At 39.1% G+C, this 18627-nt stretch overlaps 1 protein-coding gene across 1 annotated transcript; it reads right to left on the reverse strand.

Annotated features, from left to right (window-relative positions):
- Positions 1-221: 221 nt before the first annotated feature.
- TNMD (tenomodulin) lies at positions 222-15936 on the reverse strand. Its single transcript, XM_006084693.2, has 7 exons — positions 15665-15936; positions 15369-15500; positions 6287-6427; positions 5982-6083; positions 2454-2607; positions 899-1065; positions 222-601 (listed from the first exon to the last, which is right to left on the reverse strand). The coding sequence occupies exons 1-7, from the start codon at positions 15710-15712 to the stop codon at positions 392-394; spliced, it is 954 nt and encodes a 317-aa protein (XP_006084755.1). The 5' UTR covers positions 15713-15936; the 3' UTR covers positions 222-391.
- Positions 15937-18627: the final 2691 nt, after the last annotated feature.

Here is an 18627-nt window from a genome sequence, read left to right on the forward strand (position 1 = left end):
GGGGACATTTTATCATCAGCCTCTCATTCCCACTTTCTCATTACCACACAGTAAAATACGGTATTTAAGAATTCTTATGCTTTGCCCTTTCCTACTCCCCAAACCTGATGAAATGCAAGTTTCCATTGTTGTCATCCATGTTACACAGATCTGCTCCAGCTCAGTTGCAGGAAATATTCTCAGCAAGCACTTACCCAGTGTGTTCAGTAGCAATCAGGCCATTGACAATGATGTAGAAGTTTATTAGAACATGAGAGAGGAATTACCAACAAGTAATTCTAGAGTACTGGCTACCAGGAGCCAAATGCCTCATAGGCAGAAATTCATTGAATAGCATGCATTTATTATATATTGGCTGTCTGAAGTTTAAGAAATGAGCTCAAACTTGCTACTAGACCCTCCCCAGCATGCGAGCCACCCACCAGTTGCAAGGCATGATGACACGACAGATAACCCGCCCTCCTTGGTAGCAGTAGGGATACGGGTAGTAACCTAGTAAAGGTTCACAGACGCGGCGGCAGTAGCGGTTGCCTCGACGGCAGTAAATACAACAATAACCTCTCTCATCCAGCATGGGGTCAAATTCTATTCCATTTTCAGTCTGAAAGAAGAAGAAGCCAGTGTTGGAGGAGAAGGTTCACTAGGAAGAGGACTATAAGATTATACGAGTTGGGGACTGGTGAGAAATTTAGTTGTTAGCCTTATCATGGAGATATCTCAGTAGGGATCAAGACTGATTTTAAATGAGCCTCCTAGGGATTCCAAGTTTCTTAAATATTTTTTGTTAAAACAATGATTATTTTCCTTTCAATGACTTTGATCAGAGGGATACTAATTTAGCATATGAAATTTGAGGGTTTTGTTTTTCCACTAACAAGAAAACAGAAACATAACTCACATAGTCATTTATTGGAAGTTCTTCTTCACTTGCTTGTCTGGCATGACGGGTCTTCTCCACCTTCACTTGAGGGACCACCCATTGCTCATTTTGTTCAATGCCCTTTTTTTCGGTGGTAGGAAAGTGAAGATCTTCACCATCCTCCTCAAAGTCTTGTAACTCTGAAACTAAAGTAATAAATACAAAGTTGGGATACAACTGCTTTGCAAAAGTTTCTGAAAGAAGTGATAGGGAGATTAGCATTTGGGGGTAGAGATTTTCCCTGTGTCTTCTCACTATCATCATTTAGACATGCATGAACCACTTTTCCAAACTCTTTCAGCTGATATCTTAAAGAGATTTTTCAAAACAAATTTGACTATTCCCACGTAAACAGACCTCTTCTTTGCTCATTTGGCATCAAACACTTACTGCTTTGCCTCGTTAGCACACTAAATTAGAGACTGAGGACAGGGGCTCTCTGTGTCTTCCAAAATTATTTTATCCACAGTAGGTACTCAAATATGTGTATGTTGCCTAATTTGATTTGGTACTCTCTGTTCCTCTGTCACCCTTACTCTTCCCGGTTTTAACTATTTTAAAACTTTCTATTTAGAAATAATCAGATTCACAGAAGAGTTGCAAAGATAGTACAGAGTTCCTGTATACCTTTCACCCAGTTCCCTAATGTTAGCATCTTACATAACCATAATACAATGTTCAAAACTAAGAAATTAGCATTGGCATGATACTATTAGCTAAACTACAAACTTTATTCCGAGTTCATTATTTCCACCAATGTCCTTTAGAAAAAAAACACGCTGAAGCAGAAGTTCTAGCATCCAATCCAGGGTACCACATTGCATTTAGTCGCCTTTTTTTTTTTCAAGGCACAAGAGTACCAATAGATGCCTGCATTGGTTCGAGTGGCCCCTCTTGAGTAATATAGTAGTCTATGCTGTACACAATGAGGGAAGCCAAATTATACATTAGCCTGGCAGAAAAATATATCCAGAGACCTTTGTCTTCTCTATGGGCTGACTGGAAGTTCAGAGCTGAACTCTTCTACTCTGGACCTCTAGCCTTCAATTACTTTTATAGTGATTCCTAAAACAGCCACAAAGAAATTTGTATTGCAGTGACTGTCCTATCATCTGGGAAGAAGGCCACCATTTGACATAGAGAATCCTTCTTGAGACAACAGAGCATTGTTTTGGCTCTTCTCTCCTCTGGTCTTGGGTTGAACACACAGTGATTTGAGCAATAGTCTAGTATCCCGAGTGCAATAAACATAGATGTACTAAGAAAGACAGATTAGCTTTTTGCTATCATTGGTCACATCAAGGTGGTGTTACCTTTGCTGGGATATTTAAAAGCCTGTCAGCATTAATTTATCTAATTTATAACCTGGCTGTGAAAAATTCCCTCCTCACTGGCAGTCAGCATATACAGTGTCATCTAAGAAGATATAAGCAGATCATTTATTTTTTCTAGAAATGTAGTCTCTGAATGCTGGGAACATTAACCTGTTACCAACTTTGGAAAGAGGAGGAGGAGGAGGAGAAGAAAGCCATACCTGCTATTAGAGTGGGATTGATCCAATACATGGTCACATTATCACAAATCTCCAGAATTTTGGAATTTTTAAGAAAGTCTCGGTTTTCAATTGGCTTTTCTGCTGGGACCCAAATGATGGACTGTTCAAAGAAAGTTGTGGTAATTTCTTCATTCTGAGAGAAAAAAGTAGTTCAGAGTGGGGATAGGCAGATAAATTAATAAAATGAGTGAGACATTATGGGATAATGAAAAAAAATAACCCCCACACCTGTATTTTGAGTCTGAATAACAGTTTCCATCCCAGGGCTCCCAGTGAACTAGTTCTGTGCTTTGCACACAGTAGGTGGTACCCTTGGGAGAGTTAACAACCAATCCCTCCTTGCAGTAAGGTTGCTCACTGACACAATAGCCTTCTCTGCTACCATTCACTTAAAGTCAGGAAGGTTCTTCATCAATATCTAGACCCCGCCCCCCCCCCCACTGGGCCAAGTATGCTTTAATTTGGGCTTCTGGAATCCTAAGTAATTTACATTTGTTTTATCTCTTTTAAATGGAAGTTGTGAGTGCCTGCCTTCTTTTAGGTTTGAAACTAGGCTGCAAACAGAATTTTATCTAAAAGTGAAAAAACTGCTATAATCTAAACTGGTGAGATCAGTGAAATAGCAACCAAACCTAATAGTTTGGTTTTACAAGATTTGCCTTTTAATAGTAGCTAGGTGGAATGCAAAAGATGTCCTTTTTGTTTTAAAGTCAACTCCAGCTCTTGGCTTGACTGACCTTACCACACTATAACTCCTTTCATTCTAGATACTTAGGGTTTGTCTCACAGAGTGTTTTTCCTTTAGGTAGACTTTCTTGTATTGTCAAGAATGTCCCCTTCTCCTCAGTTTCTAGTATTGGAAGTAGTTGTCATGTATACTATGGACAAAAAGACGCCACATACTAAACCTGACAAGCTAAGGGAGGTCTGTATGGTGGGCCTTACAAACTCAGAGACCAAAAGTAACCACACAGGATGGTCTGAAATTAAAACTTCCCAACTAAAAGTGATACCAGTACTTATGTCCTAGTCTGGTATCTTCCTTGACAAAGGTCAATCTGTACCTTTACTGAGCCTATTTTCTTTTTGCATCTAAGATAACATGATAATATACCTTTGGAATGTCAGGGTAATTTCCGTTTTCCAGTCCCCTCAGGGCACAATCTCCAAACAAAGGAAAGACAAAACAAAACAACCCCCCCCCCCACAAAACCCTTCACTATTATTGTCATTTGTTAACTATCCTATACCCACCAATGTAAAAGAAGAACGTGTCTATTCCTTTCACTTTTTACCCAGTACTACAGGGCTCCCCACATTGCTTGCTCCTGCCTCTCTAATCTATCACCAATGGATTTCATGTAACTCCCTCATGCCTCCTTCTTTGATTGTAATATATAAAATAAGGTGCAAAACTACCATTTTCTGGAGCATTTTTTCAATCTGTTGAGATTTTGCTTCCCAGCAATTGTCAGTTTGATTCAAATGAACTTATAAAAATTCTTACAGGTTTGGACATTTTTTATGTTGACAATATTTAGTTCTTATTCCTTGTCTTTTGGGCTTCGATATCCCCCCCCCACAATTAGGCTTTTCCTTTTCTCTTTTGTTTCCTTCTAGCTTTATGATTTCAGTGTTTTAATTTATTCTGTGAAATATAGCTTTGTACAATTCTTCTCTAGTCATCTAAAACTATCAAGTCTTAGTTCCTTTGCCCTTGAGTTTGTATAAAGACCTTGGGAGGCATTGAAAGGGACTGTATAAAATGAGGTCTGCATTCTGACTAGCTTTGTTAGCAAAATCAGGGCTATTTTTATACCTGCTCTGCATGTTTAACATGCACAAACCATGGATACAGAGGTAGGGAAATACAGAATAAGAGGTTTTTTTTGTCATTCAGGACCACAAATTTGTCTCAAAAAATATGTAGGCTAAATATAAAAAATAGGTTTCTCTTGAAGATAAAGTAATCTCACTATCATGAGAAAAACACTTGTGCTATTCAAAAGACTCAGCAAAATTAACTGAAGAATAAATTGGGGTCAAGATGAGACATTATGGATCATTGCCTTTACTATTTATTTTTTCAGAAAAATAAATCTTATTGTGTCAGTTTGGACTCTAATTTCTGGCTGGCCCTATTCAACAGCTTACATTATTTTCTGTAAAAAGCAGCATATGATATTCGGTGTAGTAGCTTTTTAACCTATTCATTCTCCTTTCATCTTACCCTTACCTCCCATATTAATTCTAATATCCTGGAAGTTTTTCTGTTCCTCAGATGCATCTAACTTATGCTTATTTTAAAAAATCTCCAAAGTTTTTACTACCATAGACCTTAAGAAATATTTTTCTTAGACATTCTAGTACCAAAGGTCTATAACTTCTCTGGCCATAAGGAGACCAGTAGCATGTCCATGGGAGCTAATAACAGCTCTGATACTTGGGTAAGGGAAAGGAAAAAGTGCTCCTTGCCCCATCTCACCCCTTCCCCTGAAAATAAGAAAAGGAAATGATAAATTGGTGGATGAGAATTAAGATGGAGAGAGTGGGTAGGAGAAAAGTGAAAAAGAACAGGGGAGAGAGAAGAAAGAGGTATCTACAGTATGTAGAGAGGCCACTGTATCATTGCCATAATATCACTACATTTACTAGTTAAACTCTAAAACAAAACCAGCCAAAGCAAACAAACATTCATTTCTTCCTGGCTACAGGTGGGGAGCGGGGTTTTGCTGTCACACTATGGCCTTAGCTAACATTCCACTTCTTCCTCCACTGATAGCAACATACTGTACTTACAGACAGAATATGAGGGAAAAATTAAGAGCCTTGGGGCTCTATTGATGGCTATATTTTAGGCACTAATTCTTCATGTCCCACTAGGCTTTCAGGGGCCATTCAATAATTGCACCAGTATCCTGGCCTAGCGGTATATTTTCAGAGAAATTGTATTACACTGTAGTTCTCACCTTCTTTGTTTTTGCCTTTCCTAGTGAGATTAAATGTTATTTAATCCATTAGCAGCCCAGCATAAAATGGCATGGTGAATGAACTGAAATCATTAAAATAGGTGAATGTTACAGTGTGACAAAAGTGGCAAGGATCCTCAGTGGCCTTGGAACTTTTTAAGACTTTATCTTAGGCAGGATTTATTTTGTGCTGCTGCTCATCCCCTTTACTAGAAATCTTTGGTTTGGGAGCAAAGATACATAATGTTAAAGGCTACACCAGTATAAAAGTACAGTGTTGCACCTAAAAGCATGAACTTGATTTTTTGAAAGGCCAGAGTCAAGATCCCAATCTGTCCCTCACTATCTTTGTGACCTTGGGCAAGTCACTTTTGGCTCTGAGTCCTAGTTTCTTTATCTGAAAATGGGGACAATAATAGTACCTACCTATAAGGTCCAAGTGAGAATCAAATCAGAGTAAAGCATTTAGTACAATGTCTGGCACATAGTTAGCACCCAATAAATGATGGCTTTTACTGCCACTATTACTCTTACATACCTCATCTATTTCCTCCTCTGGTTCAGAAAATTCAGGAATCACTTTGATCTGAGTTTTGATGAAGCATTTTTGAAGGCCTACAAAGTAGATGCCAGTGTATCCCTATTAAATAGAAAAAAATACCTCCTGAAATAGCCATAATTAATGAGTTCCATTGTCTATCAGGGCCCTAGGCTGGAAAAATTTGAATTCCAAGGGAAAGCTTTGTCTTACAAATTAAATGAAGGCTAGAGGCTATTTTTAACTCAACTAGAATGTTCTAATATTTTCAGTGGGAAGCCTTTGGGGGGAAATATCCAACTTACATTTTTAAAGTCATGTACTTCCAATGTTTCATCAGTGCCATTTCCACTTCTGAATATTTCAGTTCTGGTCACAGGATCAATTTCCATGTAAATCTTCTTCTTCTCTCCATTGCTGTAGAAAGTGTGCTCCATGTCATATGTCTGGGAGAACAGAGGAAAACAAGTCTAAGATACTCAGTGTGTTCCTTCATATGACATTTTAATTGGGTAACATCTGGGGTGCCTTTGCTTTCCAGAGTCTTTGTAGTGAGGTGCCATCTCAGCAGCTTGCTGTTGGGAATTTTCTGAGACTGGAGATTAAAGTGAGGTGCTTTTGGGCACTGGGGCTGATATGAGGATCTCTTTGGAGCCAATATTTTGTATTTGAGCCGAGTTGCTAAACTAATTAATAAGAATTCCAACAAATAGAAAATGATATTTTGCAAAAACAGCTTGTAAAGTGCTTCTCCCTTGTGTTGAACAAAAGGATCAAGTAAAACCTGTGGTGTTCCTTTAAGCTACTACGCATACTTGCCTAAGTGCTTAGTGGTCACCCCTCACTCCCCATGAAATTCATTAGGGCTGAGACAAAATTTGAACCCATTTAGAATGTTTAGGTATTGTTCTTTATCTCCTTATCTCTCCAGGGCTTTAATATTGATTCCACAATCTTTTTAGGATCTGAAAACCATTCTCCTTGGCCAATTTTAGGTAATAATCTTACCCTGGCCCCAATCGCTTCCTTTTGCCCTTTAAACTCCAGGAAACATTTATTGCCTCCCCCTAATCTTCTCTTTTATAGGCTAACCCAGCCGTGGGCAAACTACGGCCCGAGGGCCAGATCTGGCCCGTTTGAAATGAATAAAACTAAAAAAAAAAGAGACCGTACCCTTTTATGTAATGATGTTTACTTTGAATTTATATTAGTTCACACAAACACTCCATCCATGCTTTTGTTCCAGCCCTCCGGTCCAGTTTAAGAACCTATTGTGGCCCTCAAGTCAAAAAGTTTGCCCACCCTTGGGCTAACTGACCCCCCTCTGTTTATTCCTGAATTTTGTTTGCCAATCCTGATAATTGGTTTCAGGTTCTCCAGATTCTCTTATATATAGAATTCAAGCGCCTTGCACTAAGTAATATGGAGTCTCCCAAGGAGAGTGCCTGCGGTTGAAATAAAACCCCGGACTCTCTCCTGCCCTCTACAAGAGGCAATTCTCTTTCTAAGGACCAAGAAGACCAGTCCTACAGAGTGTCCCAGTTTACGAGTAAGCCCATCACTTACAACTGAGGACACTTTTACAGCCAAAAGCAAATAATAAGCCTAAAGGAATTTGCTCTGTCACAAACCAGGCCAGACTTGGTGCCATGTGGAAGTCTATCTTATCCTTGTCAGTAGGAGACCTTCAGTTATCAAGTTTCTTTATGCTTTTTTTCTTACCAAAAAAAAAAGTTTGATAAACTGAAAGCCTGAAAAAGCAAGACATCTCCAGAGCAAATGTTGCTTTCTAATGACATGATTCCCAGTGGCAGCTGTGTAGAGCTTGCACTGGTTTACATTGTTTTTTCATGTCTGCTGGTGTCTGTAACTGAATGTTAGTTTAACCTGGTCAAATTTTCCCTAACTCAAGTAGAAAAACAAGTTGGAAGGGTTTGTAGAAACAATGTTACTTCAAGCATGAAATGTCTGTGTAGTTGCTGAATAGGAGAACAAGAGACAATGTCCTTTACCTCTTAGTAACCCTACAGTGCCTTAGACATGGCCCGCACTTAAGTATTTGTTGAATGAGGTTTTCCCACCACTGGCTATTTCTCATCTTCTTAAAGAGAGATTTTGAGCATTGGCAAGATTTTTTTAAGTGATCGTATTTTAAAAGAGAAAGGAAAACAGTATTTGGAATTTCCCAGCAACTGCAGAGTTAATTCAGGAAGTCTAGCCTGATTTGTGACAGGTAGCAAATTCCTTTAGGCTTGTTATTTGCTTCTAGTTATAAATATGTCCTCAGTTCCAGCTCTGCAGCCAACTTGAGAAATTTCTACCTATGGCAACAAATTGAGCTCTCATTTGGCCTGACCTAAGAAGAGAAGAGAGGCATCTACTTCAGTTCCAGTCTTGTCAGATCTCCAGGCAAGGGAGAATTTCTTTAGAAATACTATCCATTGTTGAGACAAATGTCGACACTACTAGTCATTGGGGGTGTGGTGGGGTGTTTGTTTCATCAGTAGCACCACTGATGGATTATTGCATGGAAAAATGAGGTTAGAGACTAGGGGATGTTGGAAGGCTGCCTACCTGGGCAAAAGAAAATACAGGCTGTATTTTCAATCAATCGTAGAAGACTATGGAACCATACTGGTGACATTTAGAATTTCAGTGTACTTTTGTGGAATGAGTTTTCCTGCATTGTTGGCAATGCACCTCACTTGGACACCTTGCTAGATGAAAACTATTGGAAACTGCCAAGCTCAGCAGATCTTGATTATTTTCAACATTCCTTAACAGAGTTTGTTTTATTTTGTTTTTGGTGGAGGAGGAGGGGTACATTCTGATTATATTAATTAACCAGCTTGTTGGCTTTTTTGTTAGCAATGGTAGGTTGCTAAATAGAGTGGGGTCAGAATGACTTCATTTATGTGTGAATATTGGGTGGGGTGGGGAACTATATATTCACCCAGATGGAATTCCACTATCAAAGGTGTCCTTTTGGAACAGACTATCTTTTGTCTAGGAAGATGATGCTGGTGTCTCATTTTGGACTGGTTGAGGATGAGTTTGAGCAAATCCAGACATACTGTCTCGCCTGTGTCCCTGTGGAGCACATTGCCTTGGTAATGGCTATGCAAGCTTCACTGGCCCATATGAAGACTGAGCTCATGCCTTTGACCTTAGAAGTAATTTTCTCTCTACTAAGCTCGCTGGCTCAGGGGCTGAGGGTCTTTCTGGAGATAAAGGAATAAATGGTTTTGTCTTCTCCTAGGCACAAACTAAAACAGAGACAGGAGGCTGGCCTGAGAGAGGTCTGAGTGGGATCCCACTAGCTCATCTCAGAGTGCTCCCAACTCAGCTTTTTTCTAGGAAGAACAGAATATGATAAGAAGTACAATTCTGTCAAATTGGCAGATTGGGAAGGTTGATCTAGGAAGGTGTTTCTAGCTTCCCTCTCTGTTCTTTTTATATCCTGTTCACTTTGTACCCTCCTAGTCCTTATCCCTTTTCCATTTCCTTCTAAAAACTTTGTTTTCTGTCTAGACATCTAAGAATCTATTGGTGCTTCAGCTACCTTATGTAAAAAAATATCAATCTTACAAATTATTTCACACTAAGATGGTAGTTATGGGTATTTGTCTGTCAAAATAATTTAGTATAATACTTAACTCAAAGGAATGAATTACTAATGGTGAATTTTAAGCACAATGGTACCAGGAAACTAGGAATTGGAGATATTTAGGGGGGGGGGGCAAAGACATCTTTCCAGTACCACTCAAATGGGTTCCTACCTCACCCATGCATAAGGCTGGTTTTAACTATAAGGCCCGGCACAGTAGAGTGGGACAGGTAAGTCAATGGAGTGAAATATGACTCAGAAGTGAAATGAGATAGGTACATGGTTAGGCCTAGGCAGTAAGAGATGTAAGAAGACCACACTGACAAAACATGGAGAGAATACAAACTCATTTCTCCTCCCTGCCCAGGAATTCATTGTTCCTCAGTCCAGTTAAATCCTTTACTCAGGCAGCAAATGAACCCTAACATCCCCCTTTCACAGTTTGCCCTGTTTTCTTGCCTCAATTTATGACAATATCTGAGATCATAAAAGTAAGCTTTTATAAAGAGTAACACTGCCTCAGACCTCAGTGTGATGGATCTGTTTGGGGGCAAGTAGGTTTAGCCTGTCCTGAAAGGGATTTGAGGGCATTTGGCTTAGGTTTGTTTTTTGAAGCCTGTGATTAATCTAGCTGCTCTTCTCTCCACCTTCATCCTTTATTGTCTGTTTATGAGATACACTCTCCAAAGGTGAAATACATGCTCAGAATAGCTGGCTAGTAGGTGTTAAACTGGAAGGAAGGGAAGGGAATGTATGATACCATATCATTACCAACCTAGCCTGTGGGAATTAAAGGGCCTCTGGGTATTTCTTTACCAACACAGAGCAGACAGATTGTTTCTTATGCAAAGTTGGACTTCTGCATCTTCAATCACCAGTTCTCAGCCCTGAAAAAAATTGGCATAAGCAGCACAGACATTCCTCTTGTTCAACAAGAAAAATACCATTTCTTTCATCTACAGACTGGCTGGGAAGTTTTCCCCTGCTCCCTCCCTCCCCCACTTATCCATTATTCTTAAATGCAGCTGAAAAACAGTGGAAAGAATCCTCAGACCAGATTCTAGTTCTAGCCTCAACTCTGCCACTTATAAGCCGTGTGACTTTGGGCAAGTCATCAAATGTTTCTGGAGGCTCAGTTGAATGTTGAATAGCTGACAAAATCAGTTCTGCTCAGAATTGGGCTGATACCTGTCAGGTTGACCAGTGGACTGTCACTACCTTTAGAACTCTTGGGTTGCTTTCTCCATAGAGCCCAATTCCACTCTCAACCACTAAAGGACAACTCCCTTTGTAGTCCCAGGCTTTCCTTCCTGGTGCCACGTACATTGCTTAGAAAATGCTGCCTTAAAAGAATGACGGGACTGAATAAAAATGTGCCCATTGCCCTAACCGGTTTGGCTCAGTGGATAGAGCATCGGCCTGCAGACGGAGAGGTCCCAGGTTCCATTCCGGTCAAGGGCATGTACCTTGGTTGTGGGCACATCCCCAGTAGGGGGTGTGCAGGAGGCAGCTGATGGATGTTTCTCGCTCATCGATGTTCCTAACTCACTATCCCTCTCCCTTCCTCTCTGTAAAAAATAAATGAAATATATATAAAAAATGTGCCCATAGTAGCCAGAGTCTTGATCTACATAATCGGAGTGACGCTGAGTAGCCTAGAGCAAGAGCTGGCCTAGTAAGAGATTCTATTCAAAAGTGGGCTTTCTCCCACATTAGTTTAGGAGGAAAATAAAATGAAGAGCAGTATTCTCTTTTAAAATGCTGACATGGCACCATCTGGTGAAGCTCAATCTCTCTGTTAAAGAGATTCCAGCTACAACTCCAACTTTTTCCTTGAGGGTGTGAATGCTTCTCCAGACCCACATTTCACCCACCAAACGGCTTTGTTGGAAAGCCCAGGGTACTCAGGGAGGAAAGTTGTATCTCCTGTGTGTCTCAAAGAGGAGTGAAGAAAGTTGGTCTCTGGCCAATGCTAGCATTAGAGACTTAGGCATAAGAAAGCTGGACCCAGACTTAGCCAAAGAGTGCTTTTTCTGAGCAAATGATTTTCAGCCTAGAAGGATATTGGGCTTGGAATCCTGAGTTAGACTGTTTTAATGGTTGTGTGCAGTTGAGGTGGTGGGGAGGGCAGAAGGATGCCCACCTATCTCTATCACGTCTTATCTCATTCTGGTAGTATGGAGATTTGAGGAGACCTCCCCAGGAATTTTTTGTTGTCGTTGTGTGGGCCTTAGAACTTATGGTTTCCAAACAGCCCTATAGTTACCAGGAAGTTCCTAGATATGGCAGGAATAACAGCTTTTAATTAATTTAATTTATTGTTCTTTTGCCTCATTCTACAAAACATTGGAGAGGATAGGTTACAAGGTCTCTGCTTCATCTAAAAACTTTCAGTTTAAGGGCTTGGATTTTTCCGACTTGTTTTCTCCAGGTTGGATTAATTAACTAGAATGTTGGCTCCTGATTGTTTCAAGTTAAGTGTGCAATACAGGGCGCTTTAAGCAAGAATGACTGCTTCAAAGTCCCTGTGCAGTCACTGCCTGGAAGTGAAGCCTCATTGTAATGCTCTCTCAAAATCTCTGAGACTGAATAGGTCCCCTCTGCTTGGTTAAGAAAGCTGAAACAAGGGATCAATGGATTGGCTTTCATTCAGTTCAAGTGGCTCCTATGTGTGGCTGTGGTTTAGGGGGCCTGTTAGCCTATAGCGGAGTGCAACAGCACACCCTTCTTCTTTGTTTCACTTTATTTTTATCCATTTCTCTCTCCGATGTGCGCGGACACACACACACACACACACACACACACACACACACACACACACAGGCACTTGTGCTTGTGTCCGAAGTGTGTGAGGAGAGGGAGTCAAGTATGGCTTAGTCCCCATTTGGGATCAAGAATTTGGATCTTTTGTAGACACCAAGGTGGGAAATAATGGAGGGAGGGGGAGGACTTACTGGCATGGAAATGTCAACACCAGATGTGGAATGTTAAATAAACACTGTTAAAAAACAGATGTTGAAAAACAAAATAAAAAGAAGGTGTGGTGGAGGTTAAAGTAGCAAACACTAAGAGCTTGGAGAAAGCCCCAAGACAGCAAATAAGTCACTGCCATTTATAATCACAACAGCATCAACAGTTCCCTCGACCAATGGCCCCCAAAGGTTCCACAGATTTTTAAAGGAAAGTCCAGAAAAGCCTGGGTTTTAATCTGCTAACTGTTGTTTCCTGCTAGGTCATGCTCTTAAGGGAGAGGGGCTCTTTAATTTGTGCAAAATGCCTGGGTTCTTTTCCTCTGCATATCTTTTCCCAAGACTAATCTGACTGCTCTGCTCTTTTTAGGATTCCTAAGTCAACTTTGAGGCAGGCTTATTGGCAGTATTAGCCAATAATTAGACCATATATATTAGATCATAGATGGCCCCGTGGACTCTTTAGGAATTGAAGGGAGTTGTAGACTGAGTGAACCATATGCATCTCCAGCTGGTTCCTTATGTTGCAATGGATCCAGCCTAATCTTGTGAAGGCCAGGACTTAAATATTAAATACAATAAATTTCAACTCCCCATTAGGATTGAGAACAAATAACCTTTGTTCAAGGTGGATTGCCCAAAGAGACATCTATTGTCTTTTATAAGATTACTTTGTAATAACTTGTTCATTTCTGAGAATCCCTTTGTTGAAAATTATATCTCAAGATGGATTACTTCATGAGAGATTTAATTCTTGATAAACTTCATTTGGTAGCATATCTCACCTATTTTGTATATGCATTGACTAAGTTTGACTTTTGGTTTGAGAAATCACAGAATTGGTTCTTATAATCCATAAAAAAAAGAACTGAAGTGAGAAACAAAGGTGGTTTAATACAGAAGCAAAGGGGGCCATGGGCACTGTTAGTGAGTTTGGCAACTTGCAAGATAAGGTCCCCACCTAGTCATTTATAGTTGCACTTAGGCAAATAGCATTGTAAGTTTAGAAAAACACAAACTCAGAATAGTATTGTCAGTACCAATGGCTACAATAAAACAAGAAAGCCCATCTGGCTCCAAGTTTAGATGGGCATGTATGAGTGATCAAAAGGGCTAGCTACCTAGCATACTCAATTAAGTACATATGGACATGGAGAGCAAAAGTATTTATTGTCCTCTAACTCATCTGTAATTGTCAGGAGGACCTGGAATTCAATAGCGGGATAACATATCACCTTGTGAATTAGCTAAGTGGTAGCAGAATTGGATTCGAATGCATTTTGGCACTCTTGTTCATTTGCTATTTCATTCCTGATCTCTAGTGCTTTGCCCACTTTGCCAGGCTGAATACGGGTGACTTCTCTAGAAAGACATGTGAACAGTACGTAGTTCAGAATCAGGTAGCAGTGATTATCTATCTATCATTCATCTATCTATCTATCTATCTATCTATCTATCTATCTATCTATCTTCATCATCATCTATCATCTATCTAGAAAGAGCTAACTATAGGAATTCGGTGGTACCTGAAATCCTTTCTGGAACAAAATATAAATAAAGAGGCAAACACAGTAGGCTGTTTCCCTCTTTATTCTCCCTACTACTTAAAATAAAGTAGCTTCTGGGACGAAATGAAAGTGGGTATGGCAGCAGAGGTGAAGAATCCAAGGAGTCTTTCTTTTGGACATTTGTTCAATTGACTTTCTATTTTCTTCCCCACTGACTTTCCTTCTGCATCAATCCATATTCTCTCTTCTCTACTCCTATCGCTCCTTTGGCTCCTAATGGTCTGTGCCAACCCATTTTCTTCTTGTCTCTAATCCTCCCTCCTGCACTCATGCCTTTTTCTCCCTACATCTGTTGTCAAATAGAAATGAGCACCTCATGACAACAAACTAATAACAACAGCAACAACAATAGCAACCCACATGCAGAAATAAAAATATGGCAGAGCCAGAAAAACATCTTGAGACCTTGTAGCTTGTACATTTATTACTTCTCTTTCAAATGAAAATTGTTGGCATGAAGGGTCTTTGATTTTTTTAAGTCACATCTAGACTTTCCCATTGCTTGGGGCCCGGGAGTAACAATAACACTAAGGCACACTAATATCAACTACAAAGGCCAGCCAAGCTTCACCAAATGACCCTAATATCTGAAACTTTCTGAGATACCTGTGATTTATGACTTGTGTCACTTATTTCTAACTTGTGGCTTTAGTATCTCAGTGGGATTGCAACAATTGTGGCTGGTGAGGCGCTGAAAACTTTATTTTATTTTTTTAGGTCATAAATAAATGTAAACTCAGGTATAAAAATCACTCCTTCTGAAAAGGAGTTTGCTGCCTGTCCTCACAGCAGATGCATTAAGTCAGAAACATAATCCCTGAAAATCCTTTACTGCCATTTCTGGTGGTTTTTTCTTATGCGGTGGTATAATTATTTTTCCATCAGTTTCTGCCCAGATAATTGAAAGAAAGATGGAAAATATTTTCTTCTTACAGTAAAAATTTTGCTTCTAGGAAGAGTCTTTACTCCTTAAAGCCAGGAATTACAAAAGAATGGGTTAATTCTACAGTCTATCATTACTAACCGAAATAAAAACAAAACAAAACAAAACACCTTTTTCCGTTACCAAGATAATTAGGCAAATAAAAAAGAGCAAAATCTTGATTCAGCTTTTTATACCACCAGAAAATAAACACAAAAGGGACTTAATGACTTTCATTTTCAGACCAATATACATGTCAATGACTAATTAAATTCAATAAAATTCAAAACAAGCATTGGAGCATAATGTGCATTTACTTACTTTTTTGGGTGTCTCTGGCCAGAAGTGCTTGCCCCCCCAAAACAAAACAATTAGAGTTAAGGCCAGGATACCAAACACCAATCCACAAATCTTAAGTGATTTACATATCTTCTTGGATTTAAAAGCTTCTGCCTACACAAAGAACAGAGAAAATAAAACAATACACAATCATCCTTAAAATAGCAAGCCATAATTCAAAGTCACCTTTGATTTCACTTTCTAATGTTCGCATTGCAATACAATAAATCTGTACAGCCATACTTCTGCTCAAAAGGGAAAAATATGAATCAACTTACATTTAGAATGTGACAGTCCTCACAGTTCTCTGGAGGATTCTTTGCCATGGTCTCTCAGCACACAGTACTCTTTCCCGGCTTTGAGAGAACTGAGACCACTGCTGAGGTGGAGTTGCAAGTGAGTCGGCTAACAGATGCCAGAGGAGAAGCTGAATTTATATGGCTCAAATATGTCATACAAGAGCCTGAAGGAGCCCAGGGGGATCCTGGGCTGTGATTTGTTACATAGATATACCCATATATGTATATAACTTCTGTGCACAGAATTCAATCCAGAATGGCAAAGACAGAAGGTTATAATGAAAACTATTGTCCTGGGGGTTGGTTTGGAAGGGAACCAAGCCTAGGACACATTGAAATGATTTTTCACTATGAACTTAAAATATAAATGGCAATACATGCTGTAAACTCCAGAAATAAGCAAACAAAACAAGAAGAGAAATGAAGTCCTGATTTCAATTCTGTTTGATTTAACAAATATTTATTGCAGGGATATCAAATGTCAGGCACTGTGCTTGGCATTGGAGAGTCAGAAATGAATAAGGTATTTCCTCCTCCATTATGTTAAAGCTCTTTGAGGACTGAGATCAATATGTATTCAACGAATTATAATTAAAAACATATTAAAATCTTTAAATATACGTTTTCTTTCTCTCTTTGTCCTATCAGATTATTTTCCTCTCCGAGGTTATCTTCCTTAATCTATTCCTTAATGTTGATATTCCTTATGGTTCTATCCTTGATGACCTTCACATGCTATATACACTTCTTAGATGATTTTATTCACTTCTACAGTTTAAAATATCACTTATGCATAAATGATTTTCAAATCTGTATTTATAACCTCTTTCTATCTCTTGAATTTCAAAGTAATTTGAATATATCTACCAAGATGTGCCTCAGAAATTATAAATGCAACATGTCCTGCATCAAACTCTTCTTTCTTAAAATACCCCCTTCTCCCATTCTACTTTCTTTCCTCTATTCCTAATCTTGGCTGGTGGCTATATTAATTTACTAGAACTGCCATAACAAAGTACCACAGACTAGATGGTTTAAACAACATAAGTTTATATTTTCACAGCTTTGGAAGCTAGAAGTCCAAGATCAATGTGTCAGCAGACTTGGTTTCTTCTGAGGTCTCCCTCTATTCATGTCTATATCCTAATTCCTCTTCTTACAAAAACACAGTCATTGGATTGGGGTTCATCCATAGGACCTTATTTTTCTTTACCTCTTTAAAGGCCCTATCTTCAAATAGTCACATTCTAAGATACTGGGTGTTAAGGCTTTAACGTATGAAATTGTTGGGCATGGGGGGGGGGGGCAATTCAGCCCATCACCCATCCAATCTTCAAAACCAGAAACCTGAGATTTGTCCTAGATTCTACTTTCTTTTCCACATTTTTTTATCTAATAATTCACCAACTCATCTAAAAAATTTTGTTTGTATTGATTTTTTAGAGAGAGAGAGGAAGGCAGAGGTAGAGAGAGGGAGAGAGAGAGAGAGAGAGAGAGAGAGAGAGAGAGAGAGAGAGGAGAGAGAGAAATATCAATGTGAGAAAGAAACATTGATCAGTTGCCTCTAGTATGCAACCCGCCCAGGGATTGAGCCTGCAACCTGGGCATGTTCCCTGATCGGGAATCAAACCGGCAACCTTTCAGTGCATGGGATGATGCACAACCAACTTAGCCACAATGGCCAAAGTGTCACCAAATCTTATTGATTAGAAATTCTTACAGTTTCAGTTATTATTTCTTCTCTGTGTTGACTGCTAAAGCCTTAGTTTATGTTGCCATCTTCTATGATAAATCTCAAATCCCTATCTCTAACCCAGGCTGCTCTCTCAGGGCTCCAGACAAATGTGTTCATCTAACTTGCTGAATATCTCCACTTAGATAGCCCAGGAGCACCTCAAATACCAAACTAATTTAATTATCTTCATTTCCAAACATACTTCCTTCTGTATTACCTCTCACTAAATGTCACAATGACTAATCTCTAGATTAGAAACTTCCAAATGATCCTTTATTTCTTCCTCTTCTCGTTCACTCCCATGCTTAATCAATTACAAACTCTAGCCAATTTTGCCTCTGAATTATCTCACCAATCCTATTCTCTCCATCCTTAATTGCCACTGCCTTAGTTGAGGTTCTCATAGTTACTTTTACTATTGCAATAGAAGCCTCACTGATTTCTTTGCCTTTGATCCACTGCCTTCAAGGTGATCTTACTAAGACTCAAATGTAAGTATAATCTCTACCTTGCTTAAAATTATTTTGTGTCTATTTGCTGTCTATGAAATTGGTACATCATAGCCACTTCATGGTCTGGACCCTGTCTATCTCTCCAGCCTTGACTTTGGATAATTTCCTCCATAGAGATGGAGTCAACTGGAACTCACAGCAGTGCAGAGTCATGGAACATGTATATATGACTTCATCTACATCCTAATGTCATGAAGGAAAATAATTTTCTAATTATTGCAGACATTATCATGTAGGAAATTAATTATGCAACTTATGAGATATAAGTTATGGTTCCATTTGTTGTAAAATTCTTTGGCCAAGCTTTTAAAAAAGGAAAGTTATGAGAGAAGTCTCATATGGAAAAACCTATATTTACTGTGTTAGGTGGCTCCTCCTCAACAATGTTACTCATGCCATGTTCCCAATGCTTTTGTTATACTTTATTGATACTGAGCACCCTCTGCTTTTTAACACTAGGACATTTAAACATGATATACTCATTTTGGGTTTTCCTTCCTCCCCTTGTCTACCTGGAAAATTGCCATTTAGCTTTCAAAATGCTGCCTAGAGTTTACCAGTTCCTGAAACCCTTCCCTGGTCTCATCTCTACTGTTTCATTGAGTTCATCACCATTTCCCTTATTCTATTTTTTTTTATCTTGTTCAGACTTCAAATGTTGCACTTATTATACTGCATATAATTAGTTTTATGTA

This window comes from Myotis lucifugus, unplaced genomic scaffold, assembly GCF_000147115.1.
Source record: "Myotis lucifugus unplaced genomic scaffold, Myoluc2.0 scaffold_13, whole genome shotgun sequence".
NCBI lineage: Eukaryota > Metazoa > Chordata > Mammalia > Chiroptera > Vespertilionidae > Myotis > Myotis lucifugus.